General features: G+C 39.8%; 1 protein-coding gene across 6 annotated transcripts in view; it reads right to left on the bottom strand.

Annotated features, from left to right (window-relative positions):
* Positions 1 to 21,164, bottom strand: part of LOC131234815 (chaperone protein dnaJ 1, mitochondrial) — a 45,220-nt gene that overhangs the window by 6,025 nt on the left and 18,031 nt on the right. For 3 of the 6 annotated variants that reach the window (XR_009165790.1, XM_058231811.1, XM_058231794.1), the window contains exons 13-16: positions 18,003 to 18,074; positions 15,299 to 15,355; positions 8,908 to 8,956; positions 8,744 to 8,813 (exon numbers count right to left, since the gene is read on the bottom strand). Coding sequence is in view for 3 of the 6 variants with exons in the window: in XM_058231811.1 (XP_058087794.1) it covers positions 8,744 to 8,813; positions 8,908 to 8,956; positions 15,299 to 15,355; positions 18,003 to 18,074 (248 nt within the window). In the remaining 3 variants the exon portion in view is untranslated. The remainder of the gene's footprint in view (positions 1 to 8,743; positions 8,814 to 8,907; positions 8,957 to 15,298; positions 15,356 to 18,002; positions 18,075 to 21,164) is intronic. The other 3 variants (XR_009165798.1, XR_009165799.1, XM_058231806.1) reach the window with 2 other exon arrangements.

A 21,164-nucleotide genomic window follows, 5' to 3' on the forward strand; every position in this document is an offset into this window, starting at 1 on the left:
TTTCGTTTCTTGAAATGCAACCAATTGATTTGGGCTATTTTATGGGGACCAACCCAGCCCCTGACATTCCAAATTAAAATATTCATGACTAAACAATGCTAGCCCCCTTCCCTTTTTGTCCCCTATAAATGAGTATCCTTTATCGTAATTGATTGAAGACACAATACCCGCGTTGCTTCTACCCTTGGAGGTTTTAGAGGCTTGACCCAAGTGGGAGAGCTCCGCTTTTTTTTTTTAATACTACTTCGTTAATTAACATAGAGCCACAAAATCCTCACAATCGCCGAAGGGAACCCATACCATTCTCCCCACATGATTCATCATGTCCTAGATCCACCATGTATCCATTTGCAGCAAAGAGATCCATTCTTCCCAGCCATGCAGCAGCTTCTATCCCCTTTCTATTCTCATCAATAACTTATATGAGGGTAATTTAAATAATTATTTATAAAAAATAAATAAATAAATAAATAAATAAAAACTCCAAGACAAGAGACCATAATTTACCTCAGTGAGAAAGAAACTTTCACCAGCATTACTCATTGTAGCCCCCTGTTCATTAACACCAACTACTGAATCACTCTGATGAAAAGGTTACTCTCACTGTTTGTCTATAATGCTTGCTTTTGTAGCAAGATCTCCATCGTCGTTCTCGTCTTGATGTTCTTGAACTACAGTCGCACCCCTGAACCTATGTCTGGTTCCTAAACCATTATCAGTGGGAGGTCTAAAGCCAACGATGAGTTGCATGCACCTTTGCTTAGCTTCATAAACAACAAACTTGGACAGCACTAGCTGGGCCATTCCTAGAGATCTTCCTCAACATCACTAGCTTTTAAAGAGGGCTTCTAAAGAATTGTGTTGAGACCATGATTTACCTCTACAAGAAAGAAATCTTTGCTGGTCTTACCCACTGCAACCCCTTGCTCATTCACACCAACTGCTAATTCGCTCCAATGAAAAGGCTGATCTCACCAGCTGTCCGTAATACTTGGTTTTTCGGCATGATATCCATCAACAATCTTTTCTCAATAATCTCGAACTGCAGCCGCACCCCTGAAGCTATGTTCAGTTCTTGAACCACTAAAAGTGAGAAGCCAATGATTAGATGTGCACACCTTTGCTTAGCATCATAGACGACAGACTTGGATAGCACAGCTCATTGCTCCTCTAGCTGGGGCCCATTCTAGGGATCATCCTCAACATCACTAGCTACTAACGACGGCTTCTAGCGATTTGTGTCAACCAGATCTTCACAATCCCCAACTATCGAAGCCAAACCCTTGCACGTTACACCACTTGTAAGTGGAAGTCAGCACAATCGGGTTTCAAAGGGAGCACCATGCATGCCTTGGCTTGTGCATGAAACTCCACCGTGGAGTCGACAGCAGCTGTAGCTACAATTGCAGAGGCTAAACTCTAAAGACATAAATCTCTTTCACCACTCATGTAACCAATCATGACACACCACCTGTCCCAACACAACTTAGTAGTCTACGGAGCAAACTACTCCCCCACCATCTTCCTTCCTACAGATAGATGAGAGAAATAGCTAAACACTCGAGATGGGAACCCCTTTCAACTTCTATTGCTTATCCACTTCATTTCTCCCTTCAAGACTCACGACTACCATCAAATCGTTGACGCCCCACCTCAATTCAATCCGGCAACACAAGGAGCTTCTTCTTCTCTATTTCATGCTAGTAAAAACCACAACTCTCCGCATTGGGGTCAATGGCTACCATCACCAATGTGAGTGCCTACACCTCAAAAGACATCCAAAAAACATCCTGAACTTGAATATAAACCTCCTCACCAAGCACAAACCAGTATCCCCACCTATCAAGTGAAGAGATCATGCCATCTTTGAAGAGCTCCTATGCAAAGAGAAATCCACCTGGTTGAACCGTTGAGACTCTCAATGACTCGATCTTCCTCCAACGGTTTGCAAATCTACATCATATGTCTCCGACCACTGATATCTTATTGACATACCTTGCTTCACCATGGCATCCAATGTCCATTCTAATGCCTTTCACGAACTGTTGACAATGTCTTGATTCATCCTCTCCTTAAAACCTTCCTCCAATGCTTCCCTCCATGCCCAATGGCAACCTCCCAGGTGTGGACTTCCTGCATTCTTAGGCTCAAATATCTCAGCTACCTCTTGCAGGGGTTCCTTTGATGGGGACATCACGCGCACTCACGTCGCCCCCCCTACGCACATACGTACATAGAAGGACCCCACCATCGATCTGGCTCAATGACGACGTCCAGGGAGGGCCTCCTAGCTAGAAGTCAAGTTTTGGTTCAGAAAAATGGCCCGATAGTCAAGAAAAGCCCACCATGGGATCTCATGATCGTAGCCCACTCGTCGGATTGGTTTTATATTTTAGGTGTTGCTTATTGTTATTATTTAGAACATCGTGAACGCTTTAGATTTCCTTGTTTGATTTTTATTTTAGTTTACTTCATCGCCAAGTAATAGGTGTCGCACATGGTGCGAGTTTTTGGGTATAGGATTCTCCTTATAAATAGGCATCCCTTGTAGTTCTTTTCATTGATGGAAGTTAATAAAAAATTCCTGCTTTATTTTTCTGCTCTCTTCGTGAGTTATGGAAGAATTCAAAAGTGGGTGCGAAGCCCTCCCTTTTCGAAGAGCTAACTACCGTGGTGCGAGGCCACATCGATCCCAATTCACCCCCATCTTCCATCATCTTTTTTTCCATCTTCCCCCACCATCCATACTTCGAATTTATCCTTTTGTTGCATTAGATTTCTTCATTACAGCAGGTTTTCAGATTTCGGCCCGCAAGCGAGTTGAAACTTTGGCGGAGCACCACGCACAAACTGTACATCAGATCAAGCTGAGATTTGGAGGTTTTAGAGTCCATCCCTGGCCGACCAGGGCCAAGGTGGCCTTTTTCTGAATAGTGGGCCCCACACACATGCGGCCGAGATCACACGCACGTCCGTCTGGGCCATTGTTGCGGTCCACACGCGGGATCATCTTTTGGCTCAGGTTTTTATCCTCTTTTATCCTCTCATAGCCGTTTTTCATGAATCCTAACCCTAGATTACATGATCCCTAATTGATTGCCCCTTTTTATCACCTTAGGGTTCCTTGAGTTGAAATTAGGGAATCCCTTGGATTAGGTACTGATTTTTATGCATGAGTAGTTGATTTTATTTCCCTTTGACATCGCTTGGTTTATAATTTTTATTAGTCCAGTCCTAGCCTGTGTTGGCTTGGACCCGCATAGATTCCCCTTTTTAATTGAATGTTTAGATTTTCATATGGGACATGGAATTTGTGTGATTGTTTCTGAATTAGTAGGATCTAAGCCTGAAATCTTGCATATCATATTTAATTTTCCATGTCCTGCATCAAATTTGGTATCAGAGCCTAGGGTTCTTGTAGGGGAATTCATTACATGTTTAGGGTTTGGTTGTTTATATCTATTACGCATCAATTCTCATCATATATGGTTGTTTAGAGGTCCATAAACCCTGAAATAAGCTACTGAAATTTTCTGTTATCCCTTTATTTGAATTATTTTAGAAATTAACTTAGTTTTCTATTTCTGGGTTTAGAAACTTTCCTTTTCTGTTTTTTTATAAACTAATTTTTTAAAAACTTTCTTAATCTGTTTTTAGAAACTAATTTCCTTTCCTTTTTTCTTTTTTAGAAACTAACTTACTTTCTATTTTTAGCAACTTTCCTTTTTTCTTTTTCTTTAGAAACTAGGTTGTTTTTTTTAGAAACTTTTCTGATTTGTTTTTTTTTTAGAAGCTTTCCTAATTTGTTTCTTTAGAAACTTTCCTTTTTCTTTTTTAGAAACTAGGTCGATTCTTTAAAATATATATATATATATAAATAAAATAAAATCTCTTATATTTTGACAACTATATTGCTGAATTTTGGTTAGTACCCTACACTAAACATGGAACAATTGCAAGAGTCACTAAACAAGTTGTCCCAGAAGTTGGAGTTTATGATTAAGCGCTTGGAAATGGACCAATGCTTTGAGCAGCTTGATGAACGCATTGCCCGACTAAAGACCATCGCCAAGACAAACCCCACCATTGGGGTAGATGTCCAATCTCAGGCAGATGGCCTGAAGGATAGACCAATGAATGGAGTTGGCTAAGGAATCAGTTATGGGCGTGCACCCGTGTACCCACCCCATGAGGGACATCAAAACCATTATTTTGAGGGGTACAACATGTGCAACCTTGTGACTGGAGAGAGTGCACCAGATGTTAGTGTAGAGTTACCCACTGAGGTCATTCCGGTAGTGGATGAGTTTCGTGATGTTTGTTCTAATGATCTACCGGATGAGTCCCCCTAGGAGGAATATAGAGCACACCAGAACATGGGACACCGTAATACCTACAACCGAGTTTACGTTGAATAATTTTGTCGATAGGTCCACAGGTCTAAGTCCTCGTGAAGTCGTTACTGATTATAAACTTAGGAAACTTATTGATCTTGTCCCTATGTCACTGTCCCATAGGCCGTCAGAGTCTGCAGAGTCTTTTGCACATCACATTCATTCATGGCATCAAGAAATCAGGCAAAAGATCATGACTAATAATGAACATTACACATTTTCTACAGACCAGTATAAATGTTTCAAAGGATTCAATATTGGGGACTCTGTGATGGTCTGCATCAGGCCCGAGCGGTATCCTTCGAGGGTCGTTCGTAAGTTACACGCGTGTAGCGCTGGACCCGTCAAAATTATAAAACGAAACGGTCTCAATGTGTATGAGGTAGATCTTCCACCTTCCATGGGAATTAGTTTCACATCCGATGTGGAGGATTTAGTTACTTTTCAGGGGACCACTGATACTTTGTCCGACCCTTCGCCCACCCATCCTAATTCCCCATATTTATCCCTTGAACCATAGCCCCTTCCCAACCCATTTTCCAGCCTCTACCTCTCATATTTACTTTTCCTAACTTTTCTTCTCAACCTCTACCTCCCATACCTACCCTTCCCGACCCATTTTTTCAGTCTCTACGTCCCATACCTACCCGTCCCGACCCATTTTCTCAGCCTCTATCTCCCATATCTACCCTTCCCAACCCATTTTTTCAGCCTCTACGTCCCAAACCTACCCGTCCCGACCCATGTTCCCAACCTCTACCTCCCATACCTACCCGTCCCGACCCATCTTCTACCTCCCATACCTATCCTTCCCGACTCATTTTCTCAGCCTCTATCTCCTATACCTAATCTTCACACACTCAAAAAGAAAATAGAGGATACCCTGAACCATCAGATAGTTTCAACATCAGACGGCAGGTTTCAGAAGTACGTGGTTAAATGGAAGTCGCGCTTAGCTTCAGACAGCACGTGGCTCACTGAGGAGGAGCTTCAGAGACTTGATCCTGACATCCTAGAGCGGTTCAGGAGTTTTATTTCGCCAGTGGCAAAATCTTTGCAGCCGGGGAGAATTGATGGGGACATCACGCGCACTCACGCCGCCGCCCCTACCCACGTACGTACGTAGGAGGACCCCACCATCGATCTAGCTCGATGACGACGTCCAGGGAGGGCCTCCTATCTAGAAGTCAAGTTTTGGTTTAGAAAAATGGCCCGATAGTCAAGAAAAGCCCACCATGGGATCTCATGATCGTAGCCCACTCGTCGGATTGGTTTTATATTTTAGGTTTTGCTTATTATTATTATTTAGAACATCGTGAACGTTTTAGATTTCCTTGTTTGATTTTTATTTTAGTTTACTTCATCGCCAAGTAATAGGTGTCGCACATGGTGCGAGTTTTTGGGTATAGGATTCTCCCTATAAATAGGCACTCCTTGTAGTTCTTTTCATTGATGGAAGTTAATAAAAAATTCCTGCTTTATTTTTCTGCTCTCTTCGTGAGTTGTGGAAGAATTCAAAAGTGGGTGCGAAGCCCTCCCTTTTCGAATGGCTAACTACCGTGGTGCGAAGCCACATCAATCCCAATTCACCCCCATCTTCCATCATCTTTTTTTTCATCTTTCCCCCACCATCCGTACTTCAAATTTGTCCTTTTGTTGCATCAGATTTCTTCATTACAGTAGGTTTCCAGATTTCGGCCCGCAAGCGAGCTGAAACTTCGGCGGAGCACCACACACAAACCGTACATCGGATCGAGCTGAGATTTGGGGGTTTTAGAGTCCATCCCTGGCCGACCAGGGCCAAGGTGGCCTTTTTCTGAATAGTGGGCCCCACACACGTGCGGCCGAGATCACACGCACGTCCGTCTGGGCCATTGTTGCGGTCCACACGCGGGATCATCTTTTGGCTCAGGTTTTTATCCTCTTTTATCCTCTTATATCCATTTTTCATAAATCTTAACCCTAGATTACATAATCCCTAATTGATTTGCCCCTTTTTATCACCTTAGGGTTCCTTGAATTGAAATTAAGGAATCCCTTGGATTATGGACTGATTTTTATGCATGAGTAATTGATTTTATTTCCCTTTGACATTGTTTGGTTTATAATTTTTATTGGTCCAATCCTAGCCTGTGTCGGCTTGGACCCGCATAGATTCCCCTTTTTAATTGAATGTTTGGATTTTCATGTGGGACGTGGAATTTGTGTGATTGTTTCTGAATTGGTAGGATCTAAGCCTGAAATCTTGCATATCATATTTAATTTTCCATGTCCTGTATCATCCTTCTATAACAATGTGTCACAGAAGGATTTGGAGCTCTATAACACTTTCCCCCCACCTTCCATCATCTTCCCCTTATGAGCCCAATACCATCACTGTTTTTTCCCTTTGGTTTCCACCCCTGTGGTTCTCAGCCCTCGTCTTCAACATTCGGTTGATGACCTCCGACTTATACCTCACCTTCAACAGTGAGAACTTTTTAACTAAAATATAAGAACTTTTACCATTCAGTTGAGCCACTGCAGACTCTAGATTGCCGTTCTCACAATCCTCACAAAAGTGAAACCACAAATCATTGTCGAACCCCTCATCCAAGGGATAGAAACCTCCATGACTTTCCCAAGCCTCTCAAATACTCTTTGAAAGTTTGTTTCCAACCACTCCTCCATGAAGCTTCCGAGAAACGTCGTCAGAGGTCCCTTGATCTGAGTGGCAAACCTCATTGTCTTCCAACTTATGGTGCTTCCTCTCTGGCCTCTTGTGGTATCCATTTTCCCTCTTCCATCATGCCCCTTCTTCCACCCAAGGTGGGGTACTTGATAATTAGTCTTCTACAGCGCAAGGAATAAATGTGCTTTTTGATCAACTTCAACTCCAGTACAAGGGTTTGAGCTTTTACCTCTTTCAAATCTTTCAATCCAATTAGCCAAGAGAAAACATCGCATCAACCCTTTATAATCTCTCACCACCCCTCTTTTAGGAGGTCTAAAACTTAATTTTGATAGAAGTATTGAAAGAAAATCTAAAGCCTAAAGGTTTTAGCATAATAACATAGGGCGAAGGATAAGCAGTCCATGTTGATCCCGGGGGCCATCTTAGTGTCACTCATGCACAATAAAAGGCCCCAAGGAATGATCTTGAAATGCTGCAGTATTTCCTTCCTTAATGAACTTTCTTTAAGCCCTTGCTTCATTCATCTTCATGAAGGTCCTTTAAAGGGAAGCCAGGCAAGTGGTGGATAAAGCAGCCAAGGCAGATATTCTTACTTTTAGCCAACTTAAGGACTGACTAGACCTTCATCTATAACCAATATACCATTTCATGTTTCTCTTTGGACCAATTGAATACCTTTTCCATACAAGAGTCTGTTTAGGATAACAAAAATAATTGTTTCAATACCATAAGAAGGTGTTTACCAACATTTCTACATCATATGAAAACTTCTTCGGGCAGTTTGGATTGATGGTAAACCAGGAGAATGCAAGGGAAAGCAAACAGGTGACCAAAGCAGATTGCAAATTGACATCAGCGCTATAGGGGAAGCAACCTCTTGAAGCCTATTTGTTTTTCTAGATAAACTATGAAAGAAAGTACTTTCCCTTTGCATTTTCCATTGTTTAGTTAGAAATTCTCAAAGGGAAACATCTTTTCCCTCCAATTTTGCCATTCAAAACATCCCATCAAAGGGAAACCTCTATTCTCACCATTTGACTTTCTGAAAAAAGGTCTACCTCCCTTGCTGAGAAAAGCAAATGAGTTTCCTTCTCTTTTTATGTAATCCAAATGGAGGAAATGTCAAATCAAAGGGAATTTGTTTGCTTCCCCTAATTTACCCCAAATTGAAACAGGCCCTTAGCGAATAGAATGCCAGTTGGTCCTAAAATCAATGATCCAATTGGATTGGCCTTTCTGCCCTCCTCTTTTTCTTTTTCTTTTTTACTACAAAGAGTAGCGTATCTGCCCTCTTGAATTGATAAGTTGGAGAAGCGCAACATTTGAGCTTTTTTGGTAGAAGAAATCCTCCAGCCACCTCTTGCTTCCTTTCAAAGGTTGTGCCCACACTCATCTCCCGCATTAAAAAAGTCACATCCTATTCAGTAAATAAGAGCAAGCACCATACTTGTTTTTTGAGTAATATCCAAGTTGGATCTAATGCCCTTCATCTTGCCATTGCCAGCATGAATATCAAACTGGGCCATCTTTATTAGAATTTACAACTCAGAATGAGACATTTAAAACTGATAAAAGAAAAGGAATGGAAAATGTAAAGAGAAAAATGAGATCATGTTAAAAGTTTGTGTATCGAGGAAAGAAGCAATTAAAGAGTGCAATAGGCCATGGAGCTTACGTGGGGAAGTGGATGCGGAATCGCACATATTGATCACCATGGTCCATAAGGCCTATATGCTTCGGCAGGCCTAATGCGTTTGCCCCAAAATAAATAAAGTAAATACAAAATGATGGTAAAGTTGCAACAGCAGATTAAAGAGTATAAGAGATGCACATGCACACCTCTTCCTCTTAGTACCAGTTGTTGTCTGTGCTGAACTCCCTTTGGTATCTGAAAGGAAAATAAAATAGAATTACAGAAGAATGAAGGGGGCCCATACAATCGTGACTATGAGATCAAAACGGGTGTTTGTGCACAGTTGCGATTCTGCCTAAGGGCTTATACTCTACATTATTTAACAGAAACAGCATAAGAATGTTATCGTTTTTTTAATGATAGCATAAAAATGTTATCATTAAAGAAGAACATTTGAAAATTGAATATATCTATGCATCCATACATGTGTTTGTGTCATTGTGTGTGCATCTCATCATTAGTGCTCAAAATATCGGATCGCACTATATATCGCACCCTGGGGATACAGATACGTATCGGTTATCGCACGAGATATATCGTTTGTATCAGGTAATTTATCGCACTTTTTGGGAAGCATGGGGAAACGTCGGGAAAATGATTGAATTTTTCAATGAAACTTTAAGGATTGTTAAAAAATAATAATAATTAATTAATTAATTAATTAATTAAAAAAGACCTTAATACACACTTTTAAATCATAACATCTCAAAAAAGAAGTGCACATAATAGGTTTCCTTTGTATAGGGTCCTAAGTTATGTGTTATCCGACTGAAATAGTATGTATTTGATACCCTAACCGTGTGGAGCCCACCTTGGTGTATTTGTTGTACATCCACGCCATCAATCTGTTTTTCCATCTCATTTTAGGACGCAATCCCAAACCTTAAGAAGATCCAAATCTCAAGTGGACCAAACCACTAGAAACAATGATGAATAACCATTAAATAAATTGTGTGGGCCACAAAAGTTTTGGATCAAGATGATCTTTGTATTTTCCCTTCATCAAGGTATGCTTGACATTATCAACAGGTTGGATGGAAAATAAACATTACAAAAATGGAGTTAACATCAGATAAAAATGGGGTTAACATCAGATAAAAATGGCTCAAGGTGCTCTAGCAAGAGGAACAATGGAATAGGCTTTAGATTCCTGAGAAAAGAACCCTTCTATCCCAAGCTAAATGTGGAGTTAACATCAGATAAAAATGGCTAAAGGTGCTCTAGCAAGAGGAAGCTCGTTAAGTAGAGGTCAAATGAAACCTAGCTTGCAATGGGCAACAGAAATTAGCTTTCTTCCACCAGTTTTAAGACTTGGGGTGGAAGCTCTTGTCAAAATATATAATCAACAAAAAGGCGAGAAAGCTTTTGTCAGATTTGATGGTTGAAAATGTGGATGATGTAAACTCTTGCCAGAATTTATGGTTGACAATTTAGTATATTGGCCTAAACCAGCATGGAAGCAGCAGCTATAGGCTACTAAGGGGTTCTACCCGTCAGTATAAAATGTTAGGCCACACAGGTATGGTATAAGGTGTTGCCTTGTGGGATATGACATGAGTTAGAAATGCAATCCTAAAAAATGGATACAGTGGTACAACTAATTTTAATAGGTTCAGGCTCCTACTGTAGTTCACCACCATTTTAAAAATTGCGGTGTCTCATCCTCCTCACTTGTGGCACTCATGTACAGATATCCAGACCATCCAAATTGTAGGCCACATTAAGGATAGAGCATAGCTATAAAATCAGCCTGACTATGCAATCCTAACTATCCAATTGATGGTTGCAAATGGATGGTTAAAGGTTTAGTCAATGGTCCAAATTCAAAGGGAAAAATCAAATGGTTAATATCATCTTCTCAATGCAATTTTTGGATTGAGCACCATCGACAATTGGGTCAAGGATCTGGATAGCCTGGACCATACTACTATACCATGTCACGGTTAAAGAATAAGCACAATCTTTGATTCATGCAAACTGTCACATGGTTCTAGCTCATTTTATTACTTTTCATTTTTTAAGGTAATCAATTACATGTGTGTGTGTGTGTGTGTGTGTTGATAGGTGACCTAACTTTTGTTGAAAAAACACCAAAAGGCAACACCTTACAACAACCAGTGTTCAAAATATCGGTATTGCATTATGTATCGCATCCTTAGGATATAGATGTGTATCGGTTATCCTAAGGGAATATCGTTTGTATGATTGTATCGGGTAATTTATGGAATTTTTGGGAAACATTGGGAAATTTGTGGAATTTTTCAATGAAACATCAAGGATTGTTAAAAAAGACCTTAATAGACACTTTTTCTTTAAAATGACCTTAGTAGTTAATACACACTTTTAAATCATAACATCTCAAAAAAGAAGTGCACATAATAGGTTTCCTTTGTATAGGGTCCTAAGCTATGCGTTGTCTGACTGAACTAATGCAACTATATTCAAATTGAATGCATAACATTTAGAGTGTATGTGATGATCATTTCATCAAACACTCCTAAATACTTCGAAATTAGTCTTAATTGATAGCCGGTTGAAGGAAATTTTTGAAAAAAAATATGGAGAATATGAAGAACTAATGGATATCAGAATCAAAGCTCCGACTCCATGATTTTTCATGCAAAACATGAAGAACCAATGGATTCGTAACCATTTGACATTGATTTAAGATAATTTCAACCAAAAAAAAAAAAAAAAAGATCAAAGATTGAAAATGCTTACTGAATCAACCATGTGGGATATATCGGCATTAGCTGTGCGTTTTGTATCGCACAGATGGGAAACAAGATATATCATTGGTTATATCGGCCAATATCGTCAATATTTAAAACAGTGACAACAACAACCCTCCCAATTCTAACCTATCATTATGGTTAGAGGCAAAATTACAATTAACCCAATCTAAAACATCATACTTTGCCCTCTTAAAACATCCGTCGTCAACGATGAATATCCAGAAAGATCTAGTTGTTCCTCTCCCACCCACAAGGCCCATATAACCGCCAGCAAAACTAACCTCTAAACTTATCCTCGACAAGAGTAGAAGTCATCCGCTTCCTCATATAATAGGTTTCTTCTACAAAAGGGGACCAAACACCAACAATAGCAGAGGCAAAAAATAATAATCATGATCATAACAATCAACAATAACATTACAGTTCAGTGAAAGGCTCGCAAGCCTCGAGAACTTCTCTTGAAGAGGCCGTTCCCCAATCCAAAGATCAACCCAAAAACAGATCCTCTATTTTTCACCAAAAGCAAAGTAAATTGCCTCCTTGAAGTTGTTCTTCACTCTATACACTGCCCTTACATCCCAAAAGCCCTATAGGCCATTGAATCCTTCACCCACAATCCTCCTACCTAAGTGCCATATTTACACATAATCACCTCCCTCCACAACCTCCTTTCATCCCTTTCCTCTCCCCCAAACTTCCATAGCCATTTGTTGAGTAATGCATGGTTCATTTGCTCTACCATCCTAACCCTTGCCCCCTTCACAAACTAGCTTGCACACTTAGTCCTACCTTAATAAATGAAACTTCTTCTTCGCTTCAACTCCTTGACAAAAGAAATCACACCTTAATTCTTCCAACCTATCCAAGGCCATCGGCTAGCACTTGAAAAGGGACATAAAGCAAATCAGGAGATTTGACAAACCACCATTATCAAAGTGAGCCTACTGCCTAGAGAAAGATGTCGACAGTTCTATCTGAATAATTTCCTCTCCTCCTCTATAACCCTATCCCATAAATGTTTTGTAAGCTTGTCAAAACATAAGGGAAGTCTTACGATAACGGAAGAGATCCTACTCTGCATCCAAAGACCTCTGCCAACCGCTCCACCTCTTCATTAGAAGTGCAAACGTCCAACAACGCGCTCTTTAGCATAATTTACTTTTAGCCTGGACTGGACACCACCTTGAAGCATCTCACTGTTTTTGTTAAGTTGTCCACCATCACCTCATCCACATTGCAAAAGAGAAGTGTATCAATTCATCGATGAACCAAGGGTGTGAGATTTGAAACTCGGTGTTCTCCACCCTGAATCCACCAATCAGCCTAGCCGATTGGCCTTTTTCCAACAACCTACTCAAAGCCTCCATAACTACCACGAAAAGGGGATAATGGATCACCTTGCCTCAAGCCCCTTGACAATTAGAAGAAGCCTTTAGGAGATCCATTAACAAGAACAAAAAACCACGCCGATCAAATGCATGCTTGAATTAATTCTCCATTTCAGCCCACAGCTCAACCTCCCCAACATGTAATCCAAGAATTCCCAGTTCACGTGATCATATGCCTTTCCGATGTCCAATTTACAAATGGTACCTTTTTCCTTTGTCTTGTACTGTGAATCCACGCATTTGTGCGCAATTAAAGCACTACCCAATATTTGTCTCCCCACCATGAAAGCACCTTGGACTTCAGAGACAATATTGCTTAGCACCACCCGAAATCTAGAAGCCAAAATCTTCACAAGGATTTTATAAGGCCTTCCAATGAGACTGATTGGCCTGACATCTTGGAGACTATCAACTCCTTCAAGTTTTTGAATGATAGCCATAAACAATGCCCCTATTTCCAACAAAATCCTGCCTCTCCCAAAACTCAAATAAGAATTTAGCCACATCACCTTTCACCATGCCCTCGAAAACCTAGAAGAAAGTCACTGGAAATCAATCTAGACTAGAGGCCTTATCCCTTACAATGAATCCACCACAGCTTTGACCTCCTCCAAAAAACGATTTCTGAACATTCTACATCTCTTGTAGAGAGATGATTGAAATGGATGTTATCCAACCTAGGCCTCAACCAACCATCATTCTAGAGCAACTCCTTAAAATACTACACGATGGAGTCACACACCTGGCTCTTTTCTTCCACCACCACATTGTGAATCATATTGTGCCTAGCCGAGCACTAGCAATTCCATGGAAAAACTTGGTGTTTGTGTCCCCTTCTTTAAGCCACTTCACACGTGAGTGTTGTTTCCACTTTGTCTCTTCTTCCTTTAGACACTTGTGTATTGGAAAGTGAGGTTAGCACACATGGCTTTTTCCTCCTCCAAAATCTCACCACCATCCTCTTTTAAGTCAATGGCTTGGATGTCCTGAAGAATACCTTTCACTCCAACTTCCCGCTCCTTCCAAACCTCCTTCCTCCAGTCAATGATCTTCCACTTCAAGAGTTTGAGCTTTTGAAATAAAACAAGTCCAGCATAACCCTTAACTTCAAACGATTGCCACCATTCTTTCACTAAATTCACAAAACCTTCCAGTTGAAGCCACATCAACTTGAAACTGCACAAAACCTTCATTTAAATAAGAAGATAAATACAGTTGCAAACAAATTTTCATTTTCATAGGGTGGTGAGGCTGGATCATTTAATGGCGAACAAATTAAACAAAAGCACAAAATTTTAAAGTATTCAAGGAAGTGATTGGAGCAATGTCCTAGAAGTACCCATATGCAATTTGTGTCTGGTACGGGTATGAGTATGACATTTTTTTTCTAGTAAGGAAGTGATTTATATTTACTAAGAAAAGGATTTATATTGCAGGCTGTGATCGAATGAACTAGTTGCAGAAAAGGATCTATAATGCAGATAGGATCAATGCAACTGACTTGTTTTGTGTCGATTGTCCAAATCGTGCAGAAGCCAGAAAGTAATGGTAAACACCAAGCAAATTTTAATGAATGGGAGGCGATAGACACCGAGAAGATCAAGGACAGAGCCAGCAGAAAAAGAACATGCATGCATGATGCTACTATAATGGCAGAGAATTACAAACAAAAGGCAAGTCTCTATATTGTTATCGTCAGGATGAAGGTTATGGTTTGTTGGCGTCGGTAATTCATCACTAAACAATTTGCAAGTCTGTGGCATAAGCCAAAGCCTCGAAGACTTAGACAGTTGCCATGTGCACTTTTTGTTGGCTTGTTATGGTCATCCTTATTTCTTGTCCTTCATTCTACCTTATTTTGTAACTTTTCAGATCTTTTCATAGTTTATAATTTTCTTTAAATGATAAACGTCGTGGCAAAAGTTATGGTCCATTATATAGTGGAATGACAGAACAGGATTCATGCAGCTGACCCCAATTATTTGGGACAAGGCTTAGATAATGATGATTTTCTGTAACTTTTTATTATAGCAGGTCTAGTCATAAGCAAAAGCCTCAATATCTTGAGCCTTTTGGTCATGTCCTTTAAAACATTGTTTTACTACGCATCACACGTAGTGTTTGGAGTCATTTGTAATGGCTTACACCCAACATAAATTTTAACCCTAGCAGCAAATAATAAGCTGCAGTAGCATAGGTCACAGTCAACCAATGCTGTATATAGGTAGCCTTCATGCAACATCTAACAAAATCAATACTTCTATATTTTCGTCCTGGCTGCTCCAGTTAGATAACCCTCACACCGAGATTGGCAAAGGACAGTTCGCAAGCAGTTGTGAGTGCATGAAAGGTGAAAAGAACAAAGCATACAAGACAAACTACACATCAACATAAAACAAAGATGGAGATCATACTTTTATTTGCGTCTTTCCGGACAAGGTCGGTACTTCAACTTTACCACCAAGAAGAGCCTATAAGAATTATACAGAAGATGGAAGACATTAACACACGTCAGATGCTAAACCTCAAAGATACTACATGTTTTGAGCACACAAAACCATAATGATGCAGGACGGATAGCCTAAACTAGGATGATGCAAATAAATTAATTAACGGATTACCCGAGTAAATCAAAGCATAAAATAAAGCCAATCTACCACAAATTTGAAGGAATCAAATATTCAATTAAGCTCAAGTACAAGTCCACATCACAATCCAGCAAAATAGATCCTTAAGGCTATTGATCAGACATAGCCCAATGGAATGTAGAACTTCCATCTAGCATAGGATTCGTTCTAGATTCGAAGATTCACTTGAGCTTTAGTAGGGTTTGAATGGATTAGGGTTTGGGTTTGGAAATCAAGAAACTGGAAATTTAAGGCTTTATAAAGGGCTAGGGTTAGGGTTAGGGTTAGGGTTTTATAAAATAGAGAACAAGAGAAAGGACCAATGAGGGAGAGGCCATTCAGCAGTACACACGTTGTAATGGGCACATCCGTACAGTCATATGGACGGTGTGGTAGGGCTGGATCGATTTGGTCGGTGATGAGTTGGGTTGATGATGATGGAGTTAGGGTTTGAAAAAGAACGGAGAAAAATATTCAATGGAAAAAGAGGGTCTGAGAGAGAGAAGAACGAAATACCTTGATAAGAATAAAAAAAAATAAAACTTGGAATCACTCCAATAGCTTCACACCAAATTCCATTCACAGTAAGTTTTCTTGCTCAAAAGAAGTAATGTAGAGAAATTTCAATCAAAATGTCAATCATCTCAAGACTCAAGTCTCAAACGAGTATATATAAGAAAACCTAAGCAAACCCTAAGTCTAGAACTATTCTTGACCGTCCAAATCTATTAATGGTCAAGATCAAAACATAAATCTCTAATAACCGAAAATAAAATTGAAAACAAAGCAAAAATAAAGATGTGCCACATGGCACAAGGATGATCTCCAACGTGCAACAAGTACGTCCACACGTGATCAATGACCTACATGAATGTGGTCCAATGTATCTATAGCTCGGACATTCAAACTAGAGTGTCCCTACATAAACCCAAGTCTCCTAACATATCCAACGGCATGGTCTAACATTTGTAATGTCCATGTGGTTCAGGTTAGGCTGGGTGACGTCCAAACAGGCCAAAGATATATCAATCAGTTCCAAATAAGCATCCCATATGCATCTTCCCAATGTGAGGTCTTAAAAAATGCACAACCATGCATGTGGGGTCTTTAACACGGCTAAGAACTCGAATTGGGTCCACTGGGCCCCATGTAATGATAATCCAACCATAATGAAACTGGGGTTGGGGCCTCAATTCTCCTCCTCCGATAAACTCGTGTAGGTGCTCGAATGCCCTCAGCATGTAATAATACTATCATATTCATCACCACCACCATCACCATAGCCTTTGCCAATCATATTCAAAATAGGAATTATAATGATTACATGGCAAAAGTCATATCATCGGCAGCCGATCTGAGTTTACTCAAGCATGGGTCCATAATGAATGGACAGGTATATGCGCTTTGCAATAAATGGTAATATTTATCTTCGTATGGGTGTATTCTCTAGGAAGTTCTCATTTCACTACAATCAGCATCAATTATAACAATTTTCCATTTACAAGGCAGCTCTCCGTCCAAAATCAAATAAAAATACGTCCCGCCCATGGAATAAAAACTCATTGAGTTGACTTAACCTAAAATTCATTTACACTGAGTTTTTTGCAAAGACTCAAAAACACTCATTTACTTGAGTCAAAGACAACCAAGTCGCCTAACTCAACGAGTTTCTAGAGCATGGCGGTTTGGCAAGTGCTTAAAAGATGTGATTAGTTTTGGCATGTGCTATTATATAAGGGCTCTTTTCCAGATACACTGGACTCAAACTCATTAATCCTCTTAAAGCTTTCAAGAGGCTGTGCAGATTTCATGGTCAACCAAAAAATCAGCTTCTTCTCTTTTCTTTTTCCTCTACCTATTGTTTTCGTATTTCTCTTCTTCTCTCTCCTCCTGAGTGAGATGGACAAGCCGACACATGTGCAAACAGTTCACCGTGGGGCCTGCTGTGAACATGCCTAGGCCCCAAGAATCACGTCGAACGGCAATGAGAAGGGTCACATGTGTATGGTGGGTATAGATCAGTAGTCATCATTTCCCAAGTCCCAACCCATCTGTTTTCATCATAAATGTTCATTGAATGAGAGCAATATGCAATATTTTCTCAATTTTGTTTAATTCTCAGATTTTCTTACTACTCGTTCATATTTGTATTCTTTTTCTTTTCTGAATTTTATAATATGTATTCATACTTTTCAATAATTTCTAAAGACTTTCAAGTGAAGTTTGTGGGGGAGTCTATTCAACCAGATCGTCTTTCGAGTAAGGTGAGTTTCCAGCTGAGTCCATTCAACCATATCATCTTTCAAGTCAAGTCAAGATTTTGGGTTTTCAAACCAATTGTCACTATCTAGGAGCTGGCATCCGGTAGCAATTTACCAAGTTGCAATTTTTAATTGCAAAAACCAAAATGAATGAATGAATGAGGTGCAAGTGACATAGAAAAGCACATATAGATGTTCTCTGACCCAGAATGTAACTAAAAAATTCTCACTTGTGTAAAGCTAATAGGGGAATCCACATAGACATCAGCTCCATCCCTAATGAATACAGGATCTTTGGCAACCTGCAAAGCAAGAACATCAACTAATGTTAGGATGGCTTATAAAAAGACAGGCGGCAAAGACAAGAACAATTGAGGAAAAGAAGGCTCTAGAGAAAAACCAAGCCTCATGCCAATCATCCAACGCAACTCCTACAATCTTCAATCGAAACATTATGCCGTAAAAGCATCATATTCAGTAGAGGAAAATTCTACTCTCAGCCAATTCTTCTATCATGAAATAGAGATACAATTAAACATTCCCATTATAATATAAATAAGTGCTCTTCAATTGCACAAAAAGTATAACATCAACATTACTGAAGTGGAAGTTATCCTCTGAACTCATTTTTTGCTCTTTTTCCCTTAATAAGATGCAAATGATCAAGATCAAGTTCATATGAATATCAAATATAACAATCCTCCATATGTAGCATAGGCTTATCGCAGTTATAGCTAAGTTATGATAACTACTCCATATAAGAGGGTAACTAATGCAAGACCAATGCATTGACTAAATATTGAGGTGAGATAATTCGGCAAATTAAATTAATTAATCAAAATCACAAAACATGCCAAAATAATCAAACATCTCAAGATTCCAATAAGAAACTATGAATAGTGTAGGCCAAAATTAACAAACAACATCCTACATGATCATGAAATACTTAAAACTAGGATCTAGTAGATGTCAGAACATCCAAATAGAATAGGAACATGTCTATTTTAAAAAGGAAGACCTAATACTACCTAGGGCTTGCTCACTTAGGATGTAGGTAAACCTAGGGTTTAGGGAATTTGGGGAAAGGGCGAAAATTGGGTTTAATCGGCTTGATTGGCTAAGGGGTTTTATGGTTTTAGGTCTTAATTGAAGGGAATTAGGGTTTTGGGTGGTGGGATGTAAGGGATTTTAGGTTAATTAGGGAAATTAGGAATTTAGGGTTTTAGGGATTTGGGGAAACAAGTCCAGTGAAGATATAGCACGAATAGAATAAAAATGTGCAGATTTAGTCAGTCGGTCCAAATTACCCAAATGGCATCATGACTTTACTTGTTTGAGGTAACCCCATAATGAAGTCCATTGTAATATATTCCCATTTCCACTTCAGAATTTCCACGGACTGCAATTCTCCAGCTGGTCTTTATTGTTATATCTTGACCTACTGGCATGTGAAACATCAAGATATGTACTCTGCAATTTCTCTCTTCATGTTAGGCCACCAATATTGTCTCTGCATATCCTAGTACATCTTGTTTCCTCCAAGGTGCATTGTATATTTCGTCCAATGAGCCTCATCCATGACCTCATTCTTCAATTCCACAACATTTGAAATGCATAACCATCCCTGGAATCTCAAACCTTCACCTACACCAACCTGTCATTCTGACTTTTCTCCCTTCAATGCTTTATCCACTAGCTCTTGGATCCATGGATCCTGTTGCTAAGCTTCTAAAACATTGCTCACCAATGTCGACAATACCACAATACTAGCTAAACAACCACGCATCATCTATGGCTTCTTCTGAGTATTAAAATCTTTCAAGGTGTTAAGCATCTTCCAAAATTGTGTCCCCATCTCCACTGTTGCTACTTGTAGCATTTGGTTGAGGGCATCTGCCACTATGTTCGCCTTCCTAGGATGATATTGCAACTCAAAATCGTAGTCTTTTAAAAATTCCATCCACTGTCTCTACCTTATATTCATATTTCAAGCTCTTGTGATCTGAGAAGAGCTTGAACCTTTCCCCATAAAGAAATTGCCTCCAAATCTTTAGCACAAAAACAAGAGCTACCAACTCTAGATCATGAGTAGGGTAGTTCTGCTCATGCACCATTAGCTGCCTGAATGCATAAGCTATAACCTTACCTTGCTGCATGAGCACACAACCTAACCCTTGGTGATAAGCATCACTGTAAATTACAAAGCCTTCACACCACCAGAAGGTATGGTCAAAACAAGTGTTGACGTCAACTTCTTTTTCAATTCTATGAAAGCTTTTTCGCAATCCTCACTACAGACAAATTTCACGTCCTTCCTTGTCAAGTGTGTCAACGAAGTGGCAATTCAAGAAAATCCTTCTGTAAACCTTCTATAATATCTGACTAAACCCAAAAAGCTATGGATTTCAGATATACTAGATGGTCTCCCCCACTTCCATACAGCTTCTACCTTCAACGGGTCTACTACAACACCGTCTTTGGAAATAACATGACCCAAGAACTTTACTTTTTCCTGCCAAAACTCACACTTCTCTACCTTAGCATACAATTTGTGCTCCCTCAATATCTAAAGTGATATCCGAAGATGTTGCTCATGCTCTTCTTCTGTCTTGGAATAGATAAGCATGTCATCAATGAATACCACCACAATTTGGTCCAGGTACGGCTTGAACACCCTATTCATCAGGTCTATAAATACCGCAAGCGCATTGGTCAGACCAAAAGGCCTCACTAAAAGCTCATCGTGCCCATATCTAGTACAAAATGCGGTTTTTAGGATGTCTTCTTCCTTGATTCGTAATTAGTGATAGCCTGATCTCAAGTCCATCTTGGAAAAGTGTCTGGCTTCCTTCAACTAATCAAGCAGATCATCAATTATGGGTAACAATATATATTCTTAATAGTCACTTTGTTTAACTGTCTGTAATCGATACACAACCTTGACGATCCATCTTTCTTCTTCACAAACAACACCAGGGCTCCCCACGGCGATGTACTAGGTCTGATAAAACCTTGATTCAACAATTCTTCAATCTAATCCTTCAATTCCTTCAACTCTACGAGGGTCATCCGGTACGGAGCCATTGACACAAGTGTTGTCCAGGTACCAAGTCGATCCCAAAATCTACCATTCGTTTAGGCAGTAATCCCAGTATTTCCTGGAAAACATCCTAGAATTCACACACTACGCGAATCAGCTCAACACCTACCTTCGACTGCTCTTCCTTAGATGCTACCAACATATCCTCCAACGGCTTATCCCTCTGCATGCCCTTAAACTAGAAAAGAGGTTGCCCCGGATATGGAACACAACAGCTTTCTTATGGCACTCTACTTTTGCATGGTATGCGGCCAACCAATCCATCCCTAGGATAACTTCAAAATCCGTCATG

This window comes from Magnolia sinica, chromosome 2 (assembly GCF_029962835.1).
Source record: "Magnolia sinica isolate HGM2019 chromosome 2, MsV1, whole genome shotgun sequence".
Classification (NCBI taxonomy): Eukaryota; Viridiplantae; Streptophyta; class Magnoliopsida; order Magnoliales; family Magnoliaceae; genus Magnolia; species Magnolia sinica.